We start from the raw sequence: 27,152 nt of genomic DNA on the forward strand, positions 1-27,152 counted from the left end.
TTTCTCAACAAACTATACTAAAGAGATTGACAGAGGAATACTTTGGGACTCTTTTAAGGCTTTTATTCGTGGACAAATTATCTCATATTCCGTTGGTAAAAGAAAACAAAGATATTTAGATATTGCTTTATTAGTGGATAAAATTAAAGAAATTGATAAGATTTATTCTGTGACTCCTACCAAAGAACTTTATAAGAAGAGAGTTGAGCTTCAAATGGAGCATAGCTTATTATTATCTTCTTCAACTGAGAATCAATTAATTAGGACCAGGGCTCAATTTTATATCCATAGTGATTGAACTGGTAAACTGTTAGCTAATCAATTAAAAGCTATTTCGACTAAGCGACAAATTATTAAAATTCGTAAACAAGACGGTAATCTAACTACTGATCATAAAGGAATCAATAACACTTTTCAAGATTTTTATAAATCTTTATATCAATCAGAATTTGATGGCGATCTGTCCATGATGGATAATTTTTTTTAACAATTTGAATATTCCCAAACTGACAGATGAAGATCGTAGCTTGTTTGATGCTCCTATCTCTATGGCCGAAATAGGAGAGGCTATCTCGTTAATGAATTCAGGGAAAGCTCCTGGTCCTGATGGTTACATTATAGAATTTTTAAAAACTTTTTCTTCTTCGCTTTCCCCTTGGTTATGTGAAATTTTTAATGATGCATTTGCTAAGAAGAGATTACCTCAATCTTTTTATGAAGCTACTATCTAATTCTTAAAAAAGATAAGGATCCTACTTTATGTGCATCTTATCGCCCTATATCACTATTAAATGTAGACTCTAAGATTCTTACAAAAATTTTAGCCATTAGGTTAGAAAAGGTACTATCACAGATTATTTCAGAAGACCAAACTGGTTTTATTAGGAATCGGTATTCCTTTTTTAATGTTAGAAAATTGATTAATATAATTTATACTTCATCACCCATAATTCCAGAATGTGTTATTTCATTTGATGCTGAAAAAGCTTTTGATAGAGTTGAATGGACATACTTATTTAACGCTTTGAGATATTTTAATTTTAGTCCTAATTTTATATCATGGATCAAACTAACATATTATAAACCCGTTGCTTCTGTTCTTACAAATAATTACAGATCCTCTTTTTTCCAATTATCTCGTGGTATGAGACAAGGTTGTCCCTTAAGTCCTTTATTATTTAATATCGCATTAGAACCTTTAGCCATTGCTATTCGTGAATCTCCTAATATTTTTGGTATTACCCGTAGTGAGAAGTTATACAAGTTATCACTTTATGCTGATGACTTGTTGTTATATATTTCTGATCCTGACAGGTCTATTCCCGCTATTTTATCCTTGTTGGCTTAATTTGGTAGTTTTTCTGGTTATAAACTAAACTTGGATAAGAGTGATTTATTCCCTTTAAACGCGCAAACTTTATTGAATGATAGGATACCATTTAAAGTTGTTGACGATAACTTTATCTATTTAGGTATAAAAATTACCAAGAAATATAAAGATTTATTTAGACTGAACTTTTTACCCATGCTCCATCAAATTCAACAACTTACTACAAGATGGTCTCCCCTATCCTTATCATTAGTTGGTCGGATTAATGCTATTAAAATGATGATTTTACTGAAATTTTTATATTTATTTCAAGCTTTACCAATTTTTATTCCTAAATCTTTTTTTGATAATATTGATTCAAAAATTTCCTCATTTGTGTGGCAAAATAAAAACCCCAGGTTAAGTAAAAGGCAATTACAAAAATCTAAAAAAGATGGTGGTTTAGCTTTACCTAACTTTAGATTTTACTATTGGGCGAATAATATTCGTAACCTAATATATTGGAAATTAGATTTGGATTCACCATTGTGCCCACAGTGGGTAAATTTAGAATGCAATGAGGTACAGGGATATTCCCTATTCTCCGTTCTTGGTTCTTCTCTTCCTACTGATTTAGTTAAATTCAACAAACAGATATCTAATCCTGTTGTCAAACATACATTACGAATTTGGTTTCAATTTCATAAGTTTTTTACTCTGAAAAACTGTTCTTGATAGCCCTATCTTACTTAATTTTTTTTTCAAACCTTCTTTGACAGATCAAGCTTTTAGCATATGGAAAAGGAAAGGTATAAAATGTCTTCGTGATCTTTTTTTTGAAGGTACTTTGATGTCTTTCGACCAACTTTCCAACAAATTTAAGTTATCTAAATCTAATTTTTTTAGATATTTACAAATCAGAAATTTTTTACATGCAGTTCTACCATCTTTCCCCAATTCAACTTCAATGGATTTCTCAGATTTGATTTTTACCTTAAATCCTTGTCAGAAGGGATTAGTGGCTTTTATTTATAATATGATTATGAAGATACAACCAGAAATATCAGGTAGAATTAAACAAGAATGGGAAAAAGAACTTCAATATAATATATCAACAGAAAAATGGGAAAAAATTTTTACAAATGGTTAATTCTTCTTCTATATGTGCTAAACATGCTTTAATACAATTTAAAATTGTACATAGAGCTCATATGTCTAAAGATAAGCTTGATCGATTCTATTCTCATATTAACCCTCAATGTGACAGATGTGGCTTCATTGACCGATATGTTTTGGTCATGTCCCACTTTACATAACTATCGGAAGGACATATTTGCTACCATTTCCTCAATTTGGAATATCGATTTACAACCTCATTTTATTACTGCAATTTTTGGTATACCAAATGAGGATGGTAATCAGTTTTCCCCTTCAATTAGACGAATGATTGCTTTTGTAACATTAATGGCCAGAAGGTCTATATTACAAAATTGGAAAGAAGTAAATCCTCCTACCACGTTTCAGTGGTTCTCTCAAACTATTTCTTATCTGAGCTTGGAAAAAATTAGAAGCACTATTTTTGACTCATCAATTAAATTTGAAGAAACTTGGGGACCGTTCATTCGACATTTTCATATGAATTAATTTGACCTCTTCCAGACCTTCTCTCTGCTTATTCTTGTTCAGGTATGGAGTTCCGGAGTTTTTGACACTATCATATACATATAAACTGTTATTATTGCCCATGTTAGTTTAGGTTAGTGTTTTTTTTCCAATATATATTTTTTCTTGTATTTTTAATTTTTTTTTCTTCTTTTGATGATTATTTTTATTTTTTCATATATAATTATTATAGACTTGATTGATTAATATACTATTTTTTTGTTGTTGATATTTAATAGGATATTGTTATCTTATTATTAATGTAATGTCAAGTCTATTGCACTTATAACCTATTCACTATTATGTTATGTTTTCTTTATATATGAAATTCAATAAAAAGATTGAAAAAGAAAGGAATCAGAAAAAAAAACTCAACCCATTTGGTCATCTATATTTACATTACTATATATAGATTGGAGCACTATTTTGCTCGAAAAAGTCTGGTCTGGCGATCATCGAAGACACCAAATAAATACATGAAAGCGGGGCCTTAAGGTGTTTTGTGGCAGATCTGATGATGAATAGCAAAACCAACTGTGTCAGTTCCAATCACGTGGCATAACCAAGAGGCCAATCTGTAATCATGACCTTAAGAATGTACAGCACAATTATAATATTTTGCAATAAACAGCTGGGCTGACAGGAGCGGATTTTAAGAATAAAATGAGTGTATAACAGGTAAAACTTAATTGCAGGAAAGAATAGGAACTACACACTTTAGTAAAAACAATAAGGAAAGCAAAAATAAATTAAATGGGATACAAGAACAGACACAAGGTTGATGGCACTTGTGCACAAAACTTCAAAGCTGGCAGGAGGTTAGCAGATTAATTAATAAGGAACATACAGTTGTGCATTTCACAATTATACAACATAAAGTAAAAGCGGCAAATTTTCACAACCTATTAACTGATCTCAGTTGGGATACTGTATAGCATATTTTAAGAGAAAATTTGATGAAGTTACATAAGTTTACTAAAACATTTCCTACAAATAAAGGATCATAATTCCTAGACAGACCTTAGAACGCAAATGCTTTGGAGTGGAAAAGGTTATGAAGTAATCTAACAGAAGCATTTGAAAACTATCAAGAGTTTAGACCAACAGCTTAAAAGATCAATGATCAGGCAATAGATTTAAAGTAATTGGCAAGGATGTTTTTGTTAGAAAATGCCAGTAGTGTATACGGTTGAGAATGAACTGTAATAGTCAAATACCATAAAACTGGACTTCACAACCAGGTAGAAGTAAAAGCAATTCAGAGAAAAATATACAAGGAATAAACTGTCGTTTTCTTTCTACTCTATTGCACTGCAATATTGAAAATTATATATGTATAAAACGAGAAGCAAGAGGCTTAGAACCAAACGCCCAGACCCATGTACAAAATTGATAAGCAAAGTTCTGCTGGTAACTGACTTTTAACCAAATTAAGCTTTAAAGGCTTAGAAGTCAGGACACAAAGCTGTCAAACTCTTGCTCAAGTTTCAGCACCACTCACCCCAGCTCCAGATCTTTCCCTCCGTAGTAATGATGAGATTGTGAGCAGCACAGGATCCTGATGACACTGTCCGCACACGTATTCCTGACAGGCAGCCATAACGATTTGGACCCCACAGATTCTGCCCCAAGTTGCGGTATGCAGCTGAAAGAATTAAGATCGATCAACCACTGGCAAATCATTTCAAGAAAAAGGATAACAAAATAACATTACACACCGCCTAGTTGGCATTCCGTCACATTTTATCATAACACAAAATTACCAGCACCATTTTCAATAATCAAGATGTCTGTAAACATAGCTGTGTTACCATCAAAACTGTTATTGCTATTGATTTGTTCAGTAAATAATATTAATGTTAGCTGCAGGCAAAAGCAATACAGCTGAACCCATTGCTAAATGTCAAATATGAGGGTACTCTCATTTATTCCCTCAGTAGCACATTAAGATATACACAGGTAAAATGCAAAATGCACAGTGCAAGTGATCCACCAATCTCCTTTGTGGCATAACCAACTTTTTGGAGCATTTATGGGGCTAACAGCAAGATGGTCTCTGGACTCTCGGGAGTAACTAGGGAAAGGATAGAACCATTCAAGGGAATTTATGTTTAAAGCTACAAGTAGGTGAGATACTACATAAATACTTTGTGTCAGTATTCATCAAGAAAAACATGAGTATAGTGAGATCAGGAGGGGTATGCTGATATTCAAGGGCATATTAATATCATGGGACTGATGGATTCTATTGTATGGTATTGAGAGAGGCAAAAGACGATATTGCTAGAGCATCAGATCTTTGTATCCTCTGTAGGCACAAGAAAACAAGAAAATTCCAGGGGACTGAGAATAGCCAGTGTTGTTCCTTTGCTTAAGGACATTAGAGACAAAACCAGGAAATTATAGGCATTTGGAAATGTAGGCAGAGAAATGGAAGATGGTCTTGCGTGAGGTGTTGCACTTTGTGAATTCCAAGTTAACGGGCAAGTATACATTAAACGGTAGGTCCCTTAGGACATGGGTGAAAGGACATCTTGGGGCATAACTCCATAGCTCTCTAAAAGTAGCAACACAAGTAGATGGGTGGTAAAGGGGTGTACTCACATCCACTGGTTAGGATGTCATGTACAAAAGTCAGTACGTCATGATACAGATGCATAAAGGTTTGTTTAGGCCTTATTTGGAATATTGTGTAGTTCTAATCACTGCATTACAGGAAGGATGTGGAAGAGTACAGAAGGATGTTGCCTGGTTTAGGGAGTATTAGCTATAACTAATTAGGACAAATGGATTGTTTTCGACAGCATGGATGACTGAGGGGAATTCTGATCAAAGTCTGAGAGGAAGGGTGAGGACAGGAGGGGTTGAGAGTTTAAAGGAAATGTGTATGCCAAGTAATACAGAGAGTGGTAGGCACGAATGCACTGCCAGGGGAGATGTTGGGAACAAATACAATAGCAAGATTTAAGAAGCTGTTGACAGACATATCAACAGACAGGGAATTGAGCTATATACATACCATGTTGACCAGAATGCCAGTTTAAATTGGCTGAAGGTCATGCTCTTGTGCTGTACTGTTCTATGTTGTAAACCTTGATTTTAAAGATGGCGTGCTTTTAAAAAGAAATGTGCTTTATGGTGACATGTACTGTAGCAGTACCCTAATTGACCAGCAAAGTAATTTGCACAGAAGCCTCTAAGCTGGAAACATTGAGTAGAAAACCTCCCCAAAATGTTTTGTCATTCAGAGTTGAAATTTCATTTAGTAATAAGGCTACATCCCAGGAAGTAGTACAGCATACCTTGTTGCTTAGGAACTTCTTTACGGCCAATCAAGTCCCAGTTTGTGGCTCCGCAGATAAGAAGCTGACCTTTATGTTTGGATCCTTCTAGTTTCTATGAGAATGCATTGAGAACAAAAGAGTAACTTTCAGTTTACAAGATTGCAAAAACCAGTCACTGAGATAAATTGCAGGCCACACTATATCCTCCTAAGTGTTCATGATCAGATAATGTTGCATTTCAATGATTAAAATTACATATGGGGAGCCTAGAATGCACATGTGTATATAACAACTCTACAAGGATACTTATAGCAAAGGCTCATCTGATAACTCCTACAGAAGCTAAAAATATACTCAAGAGCAAAGCTGCATTTATGCAGCACATAGCCTAAACAGAACATTATTTACATCGCCCAAACACGACCTCGAGGTGTCACTGGAGTCGCCAAAAAAAATAAAATCTGATATAAGGAAGTTATGTGGCAAGTGATCAATCCTTCAGTCAAATACAGTTGGAGGGAAGTGGCTTGGGAGGAGATCCTAAACATTCAGGCCTTGCCAGCTGAACAGCTGTGGCCACACCGCTGTGTACCGACAACTATACAATGCTTGAAAACAAGACTTGAGCGCAGGCAGGGCTGGAGGAATTTACAAAGAGGAAAAGAAAGCAAAAAGCCATTAAGACGCTGTGAAGTAACAAAAGCAGTTTAGACAGAACCAGGAGCCAACGAGCACAGGGAAAGCAGGCAAAGATTTGGGACAAGTTGGAGGATGTGAGCAGCAGTTCGACAACCTCAAGCTTATTGGTAGAATGATGGTCAGCTAGAAAAGATTAGGACTGGAGGTTAGATTAGGATTTTATTAAGAGATAAAAATAATTGTTTGCTGTGATGCTACAGCATTCTGTCCCAAAACTTTTCAAAAGGTCACCTATCACCTTAAAGCTGCAGCCAGTGAGATTTTACCCGAGGAAGATACAGGGGGTAAATGTACACTAGTCAGTAGCTAGGAAATGGGGCTTATGGGAAGAACTGAGGCCAGCATCCTCGGTCGTCGTGTTTAGTTGGAAGAAAACTCTGTCAGGCATTTGTAGAACCATTACAGGTAGCAAGGAAAGACTTGATGCCACCTACAAGCAGGAGAATTCTGGAGGAGCAGAAGCCTTCAGATCCCATGCTGCAGTAACATACAGTTCCCTGGCTATATCTGCACAGACAAACATGGAACCAAACAAAACGCTCCTCCCAGGCAGTTCAAAATCAATACAGAGCCACTGGAGGAGGATTGTGTGTAAAGCTGTTGTCAGTTCGAATCAAGAGACATTGGTAAGAGCCACCTGAGTACGCAGTTGTGAAAACTCAATTGAGGGAGCTTCTGAAAAGGCTACAAGATATGATATATAGCTTGAGGACAAAGCATCTGAGGCAAGCTGCCTGCAGAACTGAAGAGGACAAAAAAATATTGAGGAGAACCAATTCAGCTAATCAGGGACTGAGGAAGGGGCGACTGGTGTGGCAGTAAGGGGTAAATAACCCGCCAGCATAGAGTTAAGATAGGTTTCAAAAGAATGAGCAGAAAAACAACTAAAATTAGAGAACGATGCAAATTCACAGGACAGCTACCTTGAGGAAGTTTGGTCTGTCACGATATGAAAAGTGAGTGAGTAACAGAAGCAGCCAATTGTTTGGCAGATCATTCATGATCAAGACTAAGCTCCTCTCACACCTATCAGAAGGGTGGTGAAATCAGGCTTTAATACTTGGTTTTTCCCAGGATGGCCCTGATAAAATCCAGCTGTATTTTACTGCTGCCCTCGTCCAACCTCCACTATATTGGCGGACAGTTCTCTGACATCCAAGAGTAGACATTTCCTCCAATTATTAACCAGTTCAGTACCTTTCATAAAGCCATCAGCTCCGTCACCTTCCTGACTGAACTTCTGAATTAAACCACAGGGGAAATCCATGCCAAAGCCAAGACCAAATTGCACTGTTTCATACTTCCAAACACTGACCCCTCAATTCATCTGCTGTCAAAAATCTTCAGGTGTCATTTCTGCTTGGTAATTCTTATACAGCTTAGAATATGCACAAATCTGTTGTGCATATTCTAAGCTGTACAAAATCCTGCTCCCCATTACCCTTCTGCTTTCTAAACTCAAATGGCTCAGAATTAAGCAAAATTTCCAATAAAAACTCCACCTTCAAATCACTCCATGGTCTCATCACCAGCAACATCTCCATAATCTCCAAACACAAGGAAATCTGCAGATGCTGGAAATTCAAACAACACACACAAAATGCTGGTGGAACACAGCAGGCCAGGCAGCATCTATAGTGAGAAGCGCTGTCAACGTTTCGGGCTGAGACCCTTCATCAGGACTTTGTCAGTACTGTAGCAATGTTTGATATGATAGAATTACATTCTTTAAGAACAACACTTGGGTATGATGAAAACATCATTTACACTTAAAAAGATCTAGTTTCAATCTCAAGACACGCAGACTACTTGAGTTCTAGGCTCACATATCAGAATCCAGTCACGCCACCACTGACGGACATGGCTTCATTTGTCATTTCTAAAATCTGGTATTGCCTCCAAAAAAAAATTTTGCCCATTCACCCTCCTTATATAGTCATTAAAGTCCACTCGTTGGTCACATTATTTGTGAATGATTTATCTACATGTTGCCTTTGTAGTTTGCTGTTCGTTTCCTTCTCTGATATGTCACCACATTATAGGTGCAAAAGAAGCTTTTATTTTGCTTAAAAAGGGGCCTGAATATTGCCCAACCAGACCTGGTCATATCAGTTGCATTTAAAATCTATATGCCTGGGACATAAGGAGTGAAAAAGCAGCCCAAAATAGGGAGCAGTTCAAGCATTTTACCAGGGGTAGGGGGCCAAAGTTGAATTTGAGCATATGATGGGACAGATGAACAACTGCAAGAGGTCTGCAAGGTCAGAAAATTGACATCTGAATACTAGAGTTGCAATTCCCTCACCCTAAAAGGTAGATATAGAAATAGGAATGCACGTCAAAAAGATACAGGTGAAGATAGTTCGAAAGGATTAAGAGAGGATATTAATGAATATAGGATTGCAAAAAGAATGGAAGATTAACAACTTATTAAATGTGCTGGTGTTTATATATACTGGGAGTCTTTACTCTCAAAGCACTGCAGTACATTAAATAGAAAACAACTTTATTCTGGAAATTGAGAGAAGAGCCGTCAAAGACACATTCTGAAATAGGGACTTGTTTTCTCTGCAGCACGCTAATTAATTGGATGAGGCATTTTTTAACATTTATTTTTATTTCACGGGTGTATGATGTGTGCAAGCACTTGAGCATATTTTATTTCACAGGAACAGGTCAGAAATTTAAACCGGGTATTATTCACTTGCTATTTGAGACCATCCTAAATGAATATGCAGACACCATTTGTGGCATGGCTGACATACTGACAAAATTTGGAGATTAAAATATAGCAAACTGAAATTGATTAGAGTGCTTAAAAATGATTGACATGAAAACCTTCCCAAGCTTCCTGCTTACAATTTCATTTGCATGTCAAGATCCATAGTATTTCTTTCTTTCTACCTTCCATAAGATAAATATTTTAACTTCCTTGTTAAAGTCATCAGTTCACTTCTGTAGTTTTACTTCCAACAACTGTAGAATGATGAATGATTAATCTCATTTGCATTGGATCAACTAAACAGGCAAGTCATAAATACACTGAAAAGTGGTGTAGGTGACCTTGAAGTGAACATGCTGAAAAGGAGATCTTTATTTTGCCCAAGACTTTTTAATGTTCACATCACCAGCTTTTACATTCCATGACCCACACCACTGACCACACTACTGAGGACAGTGCAACTATTCATCCAAATAGAAGTCTTTAATAGGCCTCTGCATCTCCTTTTGGTTTCTAAGACCAGTTACTAAACTGTATTATCAGAATTTTTTTTAAAATTTGGGCCAGAAAAACCACTGTTTCTTTTATAAAATATAACATGGAAAGGGAACTTATTGCCAAGTTTCAACTACTTAAAAAAAACAAGTACTGTAGCAAACACGAGGAAATCTGCAGATGCTGGAAATTCAAACAACAACACACACAAAATGCTGGTGGAACACAGCAGGCCAGGCAGCATCTATAGGGAGAAGCACTGTCGACGTTTCAGGCCAAGACCCTTCATCAGGACTTTGTCAGTACTGTAGCAATGTTTGATATGATAGAATTACATTCTTTAAGAACAACACTTGGGTATGATGAAAACATCATTTACACTTAAAAAGATCCGTTAGTCATTGCTTACCAAATACACCATACTGAACAACTATGAATGTACATTTTGGAAGCATGACAAACCATGCAATATTTGTAAATACATTTTCTATGTTACATGTACAAAAGCTTAGTAGTTATGTTAATTGACTGATACCTTTGAGAAACAAATTCAAATTCCTCAACAGTAAGTGGGGGATTTAAAATAAGTCAAATAAATGTGAGATTAAAATCTGTAATATTGCATACGAGGGGTGATTGATATGTTCGTGGCCTATGGTAGGAGTCAATTTTAGAAAACCTAGCACAGTTATGTTTCAACATAGTCCCCTCCTACATTTAGTCCAGCAATCGTGGAGCATACGGATCTTGGACCTCCATACAGCGTCCACAGCAGGGGTAATCGATAAGTTCATAGCCTAAGGTAGACGGAGTTGAGTTATACAGCTCTCATTACATGCACATGTCCTTCCACCTTAGGCCACAAACTTATCAATCACCCCGATGAGTTATTAACTTCAAACTTTCTGCATAATCACTCAGAATTGAACTGCACGTGCATGTAGTGAGAGCTGTAAAACTCACCTCCTTCTACCCTAGGCCACAAACTTATTAACGACCCCTGCTGTGGCCACTTCCTGGAGGTCCAAAATCCGTATGTTCCACGACCGCTAGACTAAGCTTGTAAATGTAGGAGGGGACTATGTTGAAAAATAAATGCGCGAGGTTTTCTAAAATGGATTCCTGCCTTACAATCACCCCTGGTAAAGCAAAATAGCAGTAAAAATCTGCTTTTAGGATAGGAAATCTGCTGTTCTTACCAGTGACAACATATCCACACTAACGTAATTACTGTCCAACTGCTCACTGAAGTGGCATTCAGATCAAGATTAAATTGGAATGGGCAATTAGTAGCAGTATTAGTTAAATTCAGGGTCAGTATACACAGAGAAGTTATGACATTTCTTGGCAGCAGTGAATGGAGCACAGTACAATATCACTGGTCATTTAGTAGTCCAAAGAGCCAAACTGTGGAGGAAGAGTCATAGTGCCTTTTCTGACCTAAAGGCAGTACTTTACCAATGTGGCAAATTTAAATCAATGGCCAAAGGGAAAAACACTCCAGTTGCTGGAATCGCATCTTATGACAGTTGTTATGGTGTAGGAGGTCAATCATCTCAGGCTCAGAACATCACTTCAGGAACTCATCAGGGAACTGCCCTAGGCCCAACTGGAGTCCTTGAAACAAGAGATCACAGTCTCACATTACAGGTCAAAGGCTATACGGCTCAGATGAGGAGTGACCCTGAATCATTTGCAAAGAGATGGCTTCAGTGGCCAAGTCGCTGAACTCCAAGGAGAGAGAGAGAACTGCATCAACAAATATGGGAAGAGCAAATTTGCATATGGCTGAGATAAATGATCAGCCACGATCACATTCTAAAGCAAGGAGTCCTAAAGTAAGAATACTAATTCCTTCTCCCATGTTTCTATGTGATGGAATACCCTACACTTGTCCAGCTGCATCAACACTTAAGAAGCAGAACAGGGCAGCAAAATTGATTGGCACCCCACCCATGACCCTAAATATTCATCCTTTCCACCAGTTTCCGCAATGTGTACTACTTATGGAATTTATTATTCACTCAGTTTCCAACAGCACCTCCCAAACCACTACTGCCAGCAGCGGCAGATAGATTCTGGTTACTCTCCAAAGCAGCCTTAGAAACAATGCTTGTGCTTTTCACTGCTGGGTCCAATTCCTGAAGGGCTGCAACAGTTCAATTGAAGGTGGCGATGTGCTACGGTTAAGGCCGGCCAATTAAAGGCTGGTCAGATGATGAAAAATAAATGTCAAAGGAGTCGAGAAAGTGGCTCAATATAGCTTCCTCGGAAAAATGCTCCACCCAGTAATCTGCTATTCAATGTTTCAGCATCTCCTTACCAAATATATTTGCTATTCCCCCTTTCAACTCACCAAGGCCCTGATTCCAGCACTCTAAAACTATTACTTGCACCAATTAAACTCTAATTTATTATAACATCTGTTTTTTTTTATAAAAAAGGCATTTCAGGATGTATATTTTATACATTTCTGACATTAAATGTACTTTTGAAAAGATAAGATTGGTATTTCTAGGAACATCTACAGAAAACCTTCTAAATTCCTGAGTCTTCTAGATTATTGGAGATTCACTGTATACTCATCCCCAATAACATGCATTATTTGATGTTACACAAAGTGCATTTGCCACAAGTTGACCTCAGTCTCATGGTGTACGAGGTACACAAGCCCTTGAATAGCCATAGTTCCTTAACCCACTGAAAACTGGATGTGGGGAAACAAGGCTATTTCTGTCCATGAAACTTATTCCATTACCTCTGGGATGACATTAACAAAGACCAAACCCTTCACGATACAGGATATTTATCACAGTCTCAGACGACCTCTAAATATCATTCTCGCCTGCACCATCGGATCCCAAACAAAAAATATATTACCTCTAGAATTAAAGAAGCTTACAGGAGTAAAAAAAGACACACACAGATACTGTATTGCACAAGCTAGTTCTTCAGCCTCAAAAGCGCTAGTGACCCTTGATTGATACTGACCTTAGGTACATACAGTTTGCACCCATCTCTTCATGGACCCAGTGGGCTGAATAGCCTTCTCATGTACACTAACAAATAGGTTTCCTTAGCTAGAGAGCTGCAATTCCCAGGAATCCTCAGATCAGACCAAGGGCTTAAAAATAATCTGTGCAAACCACTAGCAGGTAAGTAGACTGCTGGCGCTTCAGGCACCCAAGAAAAACATTCTCCAATTTGCAGCACAACCAAACTGAGTCAGCTTCAAATCTGCACAAATTTCTCCTCAGCTTCATACAAAGACCCCAGCATTGTTATAAGCCAAGAGTTAACTCCCACCCAGTTCAAACCAGTTTAATTGCATAGTACGAAAATTCAATGAACTTCTCAAAAGTACTGAGATTACAACAATTGCTCCAACCTCTAAAATGCAACCAAAATGCCAGGTTTCTAACAAAAACTGAAAACTTTGTAAAAGTATAAATTTAGTAAGAGGCAACTATACTAAACTTTTTGACAGCAGTTATCAGCGACTTAAATAAAACCACACTGAGGGTCACTGCTACAAAGATCCATTCGTATTTTCTTACTTTGGAAGAACAGGGCATTTTGTTAAGATGTACAAAAAAGCTGGAACTCAGCAGACGGTCAGCATCTGTTTAAAGAAGCAGTCAACGTTTCAGTTTGAGACCCTTTGTCAGGACTAAAGAAGTGGGGGCAGGGGCCCTAGAAAGGTGGGGGGGGGGGGAGGATGGAAAACCAATCAGAGGAAAGATTGAGGGGTGGGGGAGGGAAAGCAGGGAGGGGATAGGCTGGAGAGGTGAAGAAGGAATCTAAGGGGAAAGCACTATGGGTAGTAGAAGGCGGCAGAGTCATGAGAGGTGATAGGCAGCTAGGAGACAGAGTGAAGGTGGGATGGGGGAAGGGAGAGGGAGGGAATTAACCGTAAGTTGGAGAATTCGATGGTCATACTAAGCGGCTGGAGACTACCCAGACGGTATATGAGGTGTTGCTCCTCCAACCTGAGTTTGGCCTCATCACGGCAGTAGAGGAGGCCATGTATGGACATATCCGAATGGGAATGTGAAGGAGAGTTGAAGTGGGTGGCAACCGGAAGATCCTGCTGTTGTGGCGGACAGAGCACAAGTGCTCGACGAAGCGGTCCCCCAATCTGAGTCAGGTCTCACCGATGTAGAGGAGGCTGCACTGGGAGCACCGGATGCAATAGATTACCCCAACAAACTCACAAGTGAAGTGTTGCCTCACCTGGAAGGACTGTTTGGGGCCCTGAATGGTGGTAAGAGATGAGGTGTAGGGACAGGTGTAGCACTTACGCCTAAGTGCCAGGTGGGAGATCTGTGAGGAGGGATATGTGGACCAGGCAGTCGTGGAGGGAACGATCCCAGCGAAAAGCAGAGAGGGGTAGATGTCCTTAGTGGTGGGGTCCTATTGAAGGTGGCAGAAATTGTGGAGGATAATGTGCTGGATCCAGAGGCTGGTGGGGTGATAGGTGAGGTCAAGGGGGACATGGTCTGTTTTGGTGACGGGAGGATGGGGTGAGGGCTGAAGTGCGGGAAATGGAGGAGATGCAGGTGAGGGCATCATTGATGACTGCATAAGGGAAACCACGATTCTTAAAGAAAGAGGACATTTGGGATGTTCTGGAATGGAAAGCCTCATCCTTGGAGCAGATGCGGTGGAGATGGAGGAACTAGGAATAGGGAATAGAATTTTTGCATTTGGCAGGGTGGGAAGAGGTATAATCAAGGTAGTTATGGGAGTCAGTGGGCATTTTGTTATAATGGGCCACATTTACAATACCAATTCTTAAACCAAGATGATGAACCCTACCTTACAAAACAACGGAAATCACATGGTAGTTGTTTATTGGGCCCTCCTAAAGGCAATAATTAAAGATTTTAGTGTAAGTTCATAATGTATAATGTAGGGGTAGGGGTTTCAGCCAAGTATGCTTTCTCATTAGCCTATGACAATGACAGCCATTTTGTCCATGGGCTTCATGCCAGTCAACCTCAACAGTTCCCTCTTTTGTACTTGAAGTTATTCTTCGCCTTGTGTACACCAACATTTATTTTGCCTCTTATCCACAGAAAGGATAATTTATATTAGCCAATTAAGAGTAAATGTTGTAATTATACCTGACTCTACAACTTCCTTCTTTAGCTCATTCCTTAAATGCATCATCCTCTGTTGGAAACAGTTGCCCCTCTTGTACTTTCTGAACCTATATTAAACACCCCAACCCTGGGAAAATAAAAGATAGCAGCTATTCACCTGATCATGCCCCCTCGATGTTATAACCTCAGCCTGCTTCACAGGGCTAGCTGTGTCATTGTTAACCACCTTGCATGGGATTCACAGCTCCTCTGTACAATGGGTAATACATGGTCATTCAAGTGTACCAGTGCATGGTCATTCCAGACTTCTTGCACCAGAAAAAAATGCACTGTTAGGGAGGTGACAGGAAAGGGAAACCAAGATGCAAGATCAGCTGTAATGTCATTTAACAGGAGGAAAAGTTCAGCTTGTGACGAGTGGAGTAAGTTTGCACTTACCAGCCCAGAGTTTGATACCTTACAACTTCACAAAAAGCTAAATAAAAGTACAGAAGTACCCAATTTCTTTCATGCACAACACTTTATTTAGATACAGAAATAAAAATATTTGAGCAACTTTCCTTTTAGATACTTGTACTCTGAATAGCTGGTAAGGCTTTCCATTATAGCTTTACCAGAAGCACGAAGAGCTGCTTTATAAGGCTTCTCAGAAAATAGAGCCAGAGTTTTCGGAAGCAAACACTCAACTTAGGTGGACAGGACAAACAAAAACAATTAAATCTCTCTCCCTCTTCAACCCCACACAAATCGGGTTGGGGGGGGGGGGGACCTGCCCGCTACAAGATCTAGCTTCTGACCACATTTCAAGTCTATGATTCCCAAAGGAAAATTTCTAAGACGCAAGTTTCGTAACGGAAAGTCAATATGCTCGTTTTTCAGCTGTGGCGCAGATCATCGGCCTAAAGTGTTGCGTGGTCTTCTTGATAGACGCTGTCGGAATTGCAGCGCAGTTCCGGTTATCTGCCTTGTTTTATTCCCCCCCTCCATGTGCATTTCTAAACTTCCCCTCCGGCCTCATGCTGCCAATAGACATCCTAACGCACCCCAATCGCTCCCACAACCTACAGTTAACCGAAATACAGAAATTCCCATTCGAGCGCGCCCGATTTACACGCTGCAAAACGGCACATCACCGGCACCCTACTTTTAAAAAAAAAACACCACGTTTGAACTCTCATTGCATGGAACAAATATAAACTTTAGGGTTCAATACTTGCGCTGGCGTTTCAATTTCTTTCTCACAGAAATCGAGCGCTTTGTGGTGTCACGTGCACATGGAACAGTCACCCTGTGCAATGTGACTAAGTACGCATTTATTTCTCTCTTTTTTTTTTAAAAAAAAAGCAGTTCCCGTAAAAGTTCTGAGTGGAAGCACGAACGACCCATCTTCTCGGGCTGTATAAAAAGGACGGCAATCTCCGAGCACTTCGCGGCGCGCAGCCTTCCTCCTCCGGTTGAACCGGGACGGCTCCCGGTGATTGACAGGCGAGCGCCGCGCCTGCGCACATCCCTCCCCGGCTCCCGGACCGGGGAAATGGCGGGAAATTAGAGCAACCGAAACGGGCGAAATAAATCTATTTTCTATGTGAGAAAAGTTAAAAGTAACCACGTCCAATGGCTTCCAGCGAAACGCAGCAAAAGGTAAAAGCACAGAAAAAGGAAACAAGTTGTATGGACGGAGTTTAAACAAAACTCAGGACTTTTGAGCAAACGTGAAAGTTTTAATAAAAAAATAATAAAATTGGAGCCGGTTTGTGTGAATAAAAGCGGCAGGAATTTATTTAAACTGCGAGGGAAGGTGCGGCGGTTGGGGTTCCGACCCCTGGCCGGTGTGCGGCCTAGTCAGCCGAGAAGCCCAAGCCTCGGGCCGGTCGACATCCGGCACCTTGTTCGGCCCTTGGAAGAGACTGCAGCCCCCCGGAGGCGACTGAGAGAGTAGTGGGTGACCACTCGGAGTGCCCGGTTGTCTGTCTCTCGCCGTGCACCCCTTGGCCCGGGGCGTCTCTTTGTTTGGAAGCGAGTGGGCCGAGCGGCGGAGCGCAAACAACCGAACAAAAACAATTACATAATCCAAATCAAGTAAAGCTAAAATCGACCTGCTTCCCTCCCGATTCTCGGCAAGTGAGTTGGAGAGGGAGCGGGCAGACGGCTCGAAGCCCTCCATTAAACACCTCCCCCGAACTCCCATCCCGGGCTCGGGCCTGACGTCAAAACTTCCAACAAAACCCCCAAAATTCACACAAATATTCCCGGAAATAATCAACACACTCCGTACAGGAGTCGCTTTTGTTACTCGCTGCGAAAATAATAATTAAAAAGTTGCTTTCTTCTCCCTCTCCCGTACTTTAAACTCCTATACTTTAAATTTAAAATAAAACTCTTCCCCTCCAAACAATGAAACAACTTTGAGGGGAGTTTTGAAGGGGTTAGTGACAAAACGGGAGCGGCGAGGATTTTATTTTAAACTATGGTGACTTCTCCCAGCCCCCGAGCGAGCGGCCCGCCAAGCCCCGAGCTTGCTTACTATTTTCTCCTTGGTCTCCTCGGGCTCGTTGACGGTCTGCAGGGCCGGCTTGCCCATCTTCTTGCCCGAGTTCTCCAGTTCCAGCTCCTCTTCATCACTGAAGTCCCTTTCCCTCTTCCTTCCACCTTTCATTTTCTTCTTCTCCACCTTCTTGCGAGGCATCTTTTCTCAAGCAGCAACAACAAACAAAAAAAAAAATTCGTTTCCCCTTTGAGCAAAAAAAATCGCTTCTAGTTTTCCTTTAAAAGCAAATTTAACTCTTTCTCCAGGTGATCAAATATCCACCAACTTGACTGAAAGTCGTAAAATATATATATATAATTTTTTTGTTTTCTTTTTTTCTTTCTGCCGGGTTTTAAATCCAAAGATTTGTCTCCTTTTCTCCCTCAGACTCTGCCTTTTTATTGATCTGAACAATAGATCTCTATGTCTGAAAAAAAACCACGTGGACCCGCCTCACATCTGTCTGCCTCTTTTATATATATTTTTTCTAAATAATTAAAGCATCAAACTTCCGCCTTTTCTTCCTCTCTCCAAACGCTGCACTAAAGTGCCTTGCTTTTTTTCTTTGCCCCGTTCGCAGATCAACTTTAAGTACCTGGATTCGTTTAATTGGGAAGGAATGATGCTGTTGTTGCAAATGTGTTATGGGGGAGGGAGACTGAGTTATTTTCTGCAGGTTTTTTTTATATTCAGCCCACCCGCCGTTAGGTTAAAATGTAAATCTGCCCCTGAGTCTGTGACATGATGTGACAACCCTCTATTCACAATCAGTCATGGACACACAACTCAGGAAGGAAAACTAGCTCTACAAAAGAAATCCCGTAAGCTCCTCAGACATTGACATCTGCTGGTTGGGAGAGCTCCTTTAAAACTCCGTATTTATGTTAGTTAAAAGAGTGAAAAGTTACTTTTATTTCAATGGTAAGGTCAGAATTTCAGCAGTTCTAATAAGATTATGGCCCTGAAATTGAACTCAGTATTTCTACTTGCAAATGATTCTCGATTATTTACAGCATTTTCTGCTTTAACTACAGATTAATATTTATTTTTGTTTTTTACTAATATTGTTATTTGTTATCATGGTGCATTGTAAAACAGGGTCGGGGAAGAACATATCAATGATAGCACACAATTATATGGCCAACAAGGACAGATTGAAAGGGATAAAGTGTTCTGAACAACAGATACCTGTGGACACCACCACTTGGAAATTCCCCTCCAAGTCACTCACCATCCTGACTTGGAAACACATCTCTGTTCCGCTGGGTCAAAATCATGGAATTCCTTCCCTAACACCACCGTGGGTATACTTACACCTCTGGGACTGCAGCGATTCAAGAAGATAGCCCATCACCACCTTCTCAAGGGCAACTAGGGATGGGTAATAAATGCTGGCTTAGCTGGCGATGGCCACATCCCATAAATGAATCAATAAAAAAAGAAATTGCGTTGGAAATAATTATATTGCTCTATTTCATCAAATTTAGGTTTATTAATGTCAGTTTGCTCAATTGCCCTATAATTATTGTTAGTCTTCAGATAAATTATATTTGAGCCTTTAGTGATTGAGCAATACATACTTTGAATTCTTCTTATGCAATATTATTAATAACATTGTGTTGGCCACACCAAAATGTTAACTGTTAATGGTTTCATCTAGAGCAGATAAGATTATGGTTTCACCTGGTGGATCTTTGCTTTCAGCAGTCTGTCCAATAATTTGGAAAGGAGCTACATCCAAGATTATACATTTAAAGGTCTGACATTTTTGTGACATAATTTGAGTTACCTCTTTGGCATATTTGCTTGTTAAGTGCCATAATATTAGTTCAAGCATTGCTTTTGCAGCTTTGTGTTGTTCAAAAGGACACTGCAATGATAACCAATAAAAAAACACATTCGATTTTACAGTTTTGACTTACAGTCTAAGGAAAGATTCCTTGATGGAAATCCTTTAGATTCTCAATTCCATTCCCAGCCTATCTGTGAGCTCCAGAAATCTGATGAGGATGCTGTGTTGCAAAAGCTGTAAGGAAAGTGCCCCAGAAATTTAATTGTGCACTTTTGCGTTTATGTGTATCTGGTACTGGAATTATCAGATAATAGATCATAGAGTTAGATTACTTTCAATGCAGTTCTTGAAAGATGCCAGATTTCTACAGGGTTCAGCATGTGTGTGGCACACTAAGACATAGAGGCCTTTGGATACATGCAATGTCATGTATGGTGTACAATACACATCTGATTTCCCTGTAACACAGCAGCTATAAACATAGGAGATAAAGTAAAATATATAGTTCATATGGATATTACAAATATCTTACAATGTATAGTTTAGAAGTACTGATATAATATATTTACAAGTTTAATCAAGGCTGTAGATTTTTTACTCTGTGATCTTCCCAGCAGCATCAGTTTTACAGAAAGTTCTAAGTTCAGCAGGTAGCTTTTGGAGTACTTTCATCTTTGAATTCAACAATGTCATCTAACCTCAACTCTTTTTGAAACAGTACATGGTGGCTCTTGAACAATAGTTGGACTGACTTCAGATACATCATAAATGCTGCAGATTTTGCTAATCTCTTGGATGTCATTTGTTAGGATTATATGGCCAATATGGAATTTCTTTCTCATCTTTGGAAGATAATTTTAATGTTTTTTCTGGCAAATAGCACTTAACTAACTGTGTATTCTCACATGGAAGCAGCTACTTATGTCAATGTCTTGATTATTAATCGTTAATTTTGAAATAGCTTTTCTTTTCTTTTTTTTTAAATCTTTTTATTAATTTTTAAACAAACATAAATGAAACATGAATACAAAGTGTTTGAGCGTACATAATTAATAGTTTAAGTAAACATTCAAATATATAATAATAAATATATATAGCCTCCCAAACTCATAGTATTTATGAACAAAAGAAAAAAAAACCCAAAAAAAGAGAAGAAAAAAAAAACACTAACCAACATGGGCCGTTGCATAATGTTAAATACATCAGTAGTGCCAATAACTCCAAACCTCCATCCAAATAATTAAGGATAATAAAAGTAAGGCTTAGGAAAAGACAATTTAACTCATATGAAAATGTTGAATTGAAATAGCTATGTTTTCTTTTACCATTGCTAGTGGCTTATACACGTACTCCTTAATCTCTGTAAAGCTCATTTCTGTAATTCAACCTTTTTCATTGGGACACTGCTTGACTATCACAGTTTAGGCTTAATGCACTCTGGCCTTATATAGAGGTGATTAGACCTTTCTTTCAAAAGATAAAGCATCCTATTGGTCTGAATTGGCACACTTGGGCAGGGTAGCACACAAGAAGTGTGGAGAGGCATGAAGAACATCACTGTCTTAAATCAGCCTAGCTTTAGAGCTTTGGAGTACAGCCGTGAATAGGCTAATGAGTTAAACCAATTCTTTAATAGGTTTGACAATTGCCCTCCTGTTCACATCCACCCCCCCTCCTCCCAAACACACCAGATTAGGTGCCGAGGCACCCAATACTCCCTCAACATCAATGCCCCACCTCTTCCTTCCTTCCCCTTCCAGTTCAACAATTGGAAGAACAACACAGGCTACCCGTCTATATCCCCTCCTTTCCCTGCATCTACCATCCACAGCTCCACATACTGACTGCTATTGTCCCGATAATCACTCCCCCAGCCCTCACCTTCCACCAACTTCCCAGTCATCATGGACTCACCTTCATTACTGAGTAGCTGAGAAGGGCTCTGTGGGCTCTGTGGAAACTCAGACACAGCGGATGGTGTGAGCCCCAAGATCCTAAAGCAGCTGAGCAGCTATGTGGAGTTCTTCAGAGCATATTCTCAGCCTTGAAAGGGTTCTCACTGTGGAAAACATCATGTGTGGTCCCAGTAACCAAGAAGGCCCGACCAAAAGTTTTGAATGACTATTGTCCAGTGACCTTGACCTTGCACATTATGAAGACCCTAGAGAGGGTGGTCCTGGCTCACCTCCAACCCATGCCAAATCAGCCCTCCATCCCCTGTAGCTTGCCTACCAGGAGCATGTTGGAGTCAATGATGCTGTCACCTACCTGCGGAACAGAGCCTACTATCATTTGGATAAGGAAGGCAGCACCATGAGGATCATTTTTTTTTATTTCTCTAGTGCCTTCAATACCATACAGCCCGCATTGCTGGGGGAAAAGCTACATTCAATGCAGGTTGGCACTTTCGTAATATCCTGACTGCCAAGACCAACGTCTGTGCAGCTTCAGAGCTGTGCGTCAGACATGGCTATAAACAACAGGGGACTGAATTGGCTCCCTTCCTGTTTACCCTGCATAGCTTGAACTTTAGATACAACATGGAGTCACCTCATCTACAGAAATTTTCTGATGACTCAGCAATAGTTGGGTGTATAAAGGGAAGAGAGGAGGATGAATACAGGGCCCTGGTGGAGGACTTTGTCAAATGGTGCAAGCTGTATTATCTGAAGCTCAAGATCAGGAAGACAAAGGAGATGGTGACGGACTTTAGGAAGACTAACTCTGCGCTGCTTCCTGTTACTAGTTGTGGTGAGGACCTACAAGTACCTGGGGGCACACCTGGATGACAAACTTGAGTGGTGCACCAACACAGAGTGTACAAGAAGGGCCAGAGTTACCTCTGCTTCCTGAGGAGACTGAGAACCTTTGGAGTATGCAGGCCTCTTCTTCATGTATTCTACCAGTCTGTTTTCGCCAGTACAATCTTCTTTGCGGTAGTGTGCTGGGACAATGGTATCAACATGTGTGATGATAACAAACTCAGTAAACTGATTAGAAAGGCTAGTTATAGCCTAGTTCCCCACAGCTCCGTTATAGGAGTCAAACTGGACACTCTGGAGGCTGTGATAGTTCAAGGACCCTGTGGAAAATCCTGGAAGTTCTGGACAATGTTTTCACCTTCTGCATGCCACCTTGGCTGATCAGAGGAACACTTTCAACAATAGACTAAGACAACTGCACTTCGCTGAAGAGTGCTAATTGAGGTCATTCTTACCCTCAACCATAAGGCTCTATAATGAGTCAATCTATAGCCGGGAAAGTGAATACCCTTCCTGTTAGACTGTTTAAGGTAACTTATTTGTTATTTATTCTTCTTACTTCTCTTCTAATTTGTATATCTGTGAACTTGTAATGCTACTGTGACACTGTAATTTCCTTTGGGATCAATAAAGTATCTATCTATCTATCTTGTGCTGAATGCCAGAGAAGTAGAAGTTCTTGCTCACCCCGCATTTCACACCACTCATGCTCAGTCAGAGATCTCAACATTTTTCTTGCCATTAGTCTATATACTTTGCGTACAGAAGTATTTATGTTCTGGGCTGGCCAAAATTCCTATGCATTTAGAGACCATTTTCATTCATATCTAGTATCCTTCATTCAATACTTAAATTGGATATGTCCTTGGTGAGTAAAAATACCTTGCTGTGTGTACCAATAAAAAATATCAGATTAGCAAAGATTAATCTTTGGAACAAGTGCATAACTGTTCATAGTTCCACCTGACCTCTGACTACAGGTTTCAAACTGCTTTAAGAACCTATGTACTAATGTGAAATGGGTGGAAATAGTTTTTTTTTTCAGATTTTCTGTTACTTCATTAAATGGGACATTAATTATCTTATGGGAACAAGTTTGGCCAACAATTGGCTGTTTTCTAACAAGATCATCTTTTCTGTATTTCAGAATCGTCTTAATCCAAGTTGATAGCTTTAGGCCATTCTCTGTTTTGACATTATTTATCCTTTGAAAAAATAATCTTCCATGCAATGTACATGCAATGAGTAGAAGGGTTCCTGCAATGCAGAGATTTCCAGAATAGCTCTGGGACTGCTTTTATTCTGCTTTTCACTTTGACAAGGATTGCTTTTTCAATTGCTTTAAATGTTCCTCACATTACCTTTTCTCTTCAGGTTCAAATTTGCCCCATACTTTTGATGTGATTAATTGTGCTTCCACCAGTGCAGATATCCTTCATCACTATCACAACTAAAGGATGGGTTTCTTTGCAAACATTGTTGTCAGAGTAAGCTATGTTTCAGTGGGTTCTTAACCTCTAATGAAGTACATTACAGAATGCTGCCTTTTGCACATGAGAAAGGAGCTCAAGCTGTGCAGAATGTTTTAAAGATTCTTTCACAGACTGACTCTGGAACTTCCTATAAATGTTGCTGTAATCCATAGTCACATGACAGATGTTAAACGGCATGTCAGTCTTGAAGTAGCAATAATCATTCACACCCATTACTTGAACATAAATGTATTAAATTAGGCAGGAAGTGAATCTTGACATCTTCTGACTGGTAAGATATTGAATATTGGAAGCCAAACCCTAATTGCACTGCTGGCCCAATTTATATTAAAATGTACAACTTGTCTCTCTTTCAGCTGCCATGAAGAACAGTATAGACTGGATTAGAGAGTTCGCCTAAAGCTTGTGTGAAATACCATTGCTATGATATTGTTTAATTACATCAAAAGAAATATAATAGCATAATTGTTGACTATAAAGCCAATACTATAGCAGTCAAGTTTGGTAAGTTGCATAATTTTGGACACCAGTCATGAATAAGTGAAGCTGTGTAAACTTACATTACTGTCATTAGTGACAAAAGGGGGCCTAGACATAAGGACCCAGCAACACAAGATCAATAATGATGCTGATTGTTTTTCCAAATACTGTTCAAAGGGATCTGACTGAGTAAACCCTTCACTACCCACATGTGCTGAAATAATGCTTCCATCAAGAGTCACCTCAACATAAGAAATCCAAAGACGTACCAGGTAGGTTAATTGGTCATTGAAAATTTTTCACATGATTAGGTTAGCATTAATCGCGTTCGTCAGGTTGCTAAATAAAATAATCAAATAATAACTGCTGATTGTAAATTGAGGAGGCAATGGTCAGAGAGCCGCAAATTACATAACTATTTCATCATGACCTCTTACTTAACTTGCCCTAATGGAGTTAACAGAACTGGGCTTTCATCATCTAATAGGATTGCTCATTGTAGGTCTCAATATCTCAAACACAAATGATGTTACAAAGCCATTAGTACAAATGTGGGGAAATTCAACAATTCACACTAATTCTATTATATAGGGTGCTTTTTTTCAGAAGGCCTTTGCCAAGGTGCCGCACATGAGGCTGCTAAACAAGATAAGAGCCCATGGAAATACAGAAAAGTTACATACGTGGATAGAGCGTTAGTTGATTGGCAGGAAACAGAGAGTGAGAATAAAGGGATCCCATTCTGGTTGGCTGCTGGTTACAAGTGGTGTTCCGTAGGGGTCCATGTTGGGGCCGCTTCTTTTTACGTTGTACATCAACGATTTGGATTATGGAATAGTTGGCTTTGTGGCTCAGTTTGCTGATGATACAAAGATAGATGGAGGGACTGGTAGTGCTGAGGAAACAGAGAGTCTGCAGAGAGACTTGGATAGATTGGGGGAATGGGCAAGGAAGTGGCAAATGAATTACAATGTTGAAAAGTGTATGGTCATGCACTTTGGTAGAAGAAATAAACGGGCAGACTATTATTTAAATGGGGAGAGAATTCAAAGTTCTGAGCGATGCAGGATACCCTTCAGGTTAACCTCCAGGTTGAGTCGGTGGTGAAGAAGGCGAATGCAACGTTGGTATTCATTTCTAGAGCAATAGAGTATAGGAGCAGGGATATGGTGTTAAGGCTCTATAAGGCACTGGTAAGACCTCACTTGGAATACTGCGTGCAGTTTTGGGCTCCTTATTTAAGAAAAGATGTGCTAACGTTGGAGAGGGTTCAAAGAAGATTCACTAGAATGATTCCGGGAATGAGAGGGTTAACATATGAGGAATGTTTGACCGCTCTTGGACTGTACTCCTTGGAGTTTAGAAGAATGAGGGGGGACCTCATAGAAATATTTTGAATGTTGGAAGGCATGGACAGAGTGGATGTGGCAAAGTTGTTTCCCATGGTGGGGGAGTCTAGTACAAGAGGACATGACTTGAGGTTTGCAGGGCGCCCATTCAGAACAGAAATGCGAAAAAAAATTTTTAGCCAGAGGGTGGTGAATCTGTGGAATTTGTTGCCACGGGTGGCAGTGGAGGCCGGGTCATTGGGTGTATTTAAGGCAGAGATTGATAGGTATCTGAGTAGTCAGGGCATCAAAGGTTATGGTGAGAAGGCGGGAAAATGGGACTAAAGGGGAGATTGGATCAGCTCATGATGAAATGGCGGAGCAGACTCGATGGGCCGAATGGCCGACTTCTGCTCCTTTGTCTTATGGTCTTAGGATGCTTGGAAGCATCACCTGAGTTGTAAAATGGTCCTTAAGACTCAAAATAAAACAGAAGATTAGTATTAACATACAAAATGTTCTAACCATTCTAATCATTATTTGGCATGTGACAGAGATATTAAGAAGAAAAAAAATATGATGGGTTTAGGGGTGGGGCTTCTGATGAACCTTTGAGAAAAAGATATCCAATTAGTGGATATTGTTATTAGAGGAACTATACAACAATGTTTCTCTTTTAAGGACAAAAAAGGTATATTTAATATTGCTCTTTGGCATCTTCCTGTGTTACACTTTCTCCTAGCCATATAAATGTTATGGAATTGTTTCCTGACTGATGATAAGGAAGGCCCAGTTTTCAGAATCTTTTCCTAGCAGCTGATTGACTTGCGGTGTTAGCAAATGAGCTTTGGCAGTGTCATTTAAACTTGCAAACGTTTTCAATTACTTTTTTATTCCATCCGCAACTTGAAGCATGTTTGACATGGTAATCCTGGTCCACATGGATGATTTTGCCAAAATGTTATGGTCACCCATAGAACTGGATTGAATGTTGAGCCTTTATGACCTTGCCAACTTACACAGCTTGCAAAATAAAAACAGAAAATAACCCTGCTAGCTTGTTTTTTCTCAAAACTCAGATTGACATATTATAGCAGCTTGTGAAAATAAACCTACAGATTTTTGAATTGGAAACAGAGTTCTCTGTGTGAAGTAACTTTATTTGTGTGCACCCACGGAGTAAAATTATCATCTGATAACATAATAAACATGGCCTCAGTCAAAAAAAGAGGTGTAGAAAGTGACCTCTTGATAAGATCTAGGAGCGCCGTTCTTAACTTTGAATTCATACATCAACATCAGAAAAAGTCAGAAGAAAATTGGAAACAAAAATATGTAGACTCCAAATTACTGAATTTATTCCCCGTCCCTGCCATTTCAATGTTGTAACTCATTCTTGGTTAAGGATAATTATGCATAATTTTGATTGACTTTCACAAAAACTATTAATTTGTATATAGTTTTTAAAAACCTGCAGGATAGATTATTGTCTAG

The 27,152-nt window shown here is 39.3% G+C and overlaps 1 protein-coding gene across 3 annotated transcripts in view; it reads right to left on the bottom strand.

Moving 5' to 3' along the window:
* rcc2 (regulator of chromosome condensation 2) overlaps nt 1-19,743 on the bottom strand; it is a 48,019-nt gene extending 28,276 nt beyond the window's left edge. Inside the window, exons 1-4 of one of the 3 annotated variants that reach the window (XM_059951816.1) lie at nt 19,726-19,743; nt 17,801-17,962; nt 6,274-6,367; nt 4,473-4,616 (exon numbers count right to left, since the gene is read on the bottom strand). In XM_059951816.1, the coding sequence (XP_059807799.1) occupies nt 4,473-4,616; nt 6,274-6,367; nt 17,801-17,962 (400 nt within the window). In that variant the 5' untranslated portion in view covers nt 19,726-19,743. Of the gene's footprint in view, nt 1-4,472; nt 4,617-6,273; nt 6,368-17,800; nt 18,573-19,725 lie in introns of those variants that run through there. The other 2 variants (XM_059951815.1, XM_059951814.1) reach the window with 2 other exon arrangements.
* Nucleotides 19,744-27,152: the final 7,409 nt, after the last annotated feature.

This window comes from Hypanus sabinus, chromosome 27 (genome assembly GCF_030144855.1).
Source record: "Hypanus sabinus isolate sHypSab1 chromosome 27, sHypSab1.hap1, whole genome shotgun sequence".
NCBI classification, from domain to species: Eukaryota; Metazoa; Chordata; class Chondrichthyes; order Myliobatiformes; family Dasyatidae; genus Hypanus; species Hypanus sabinus.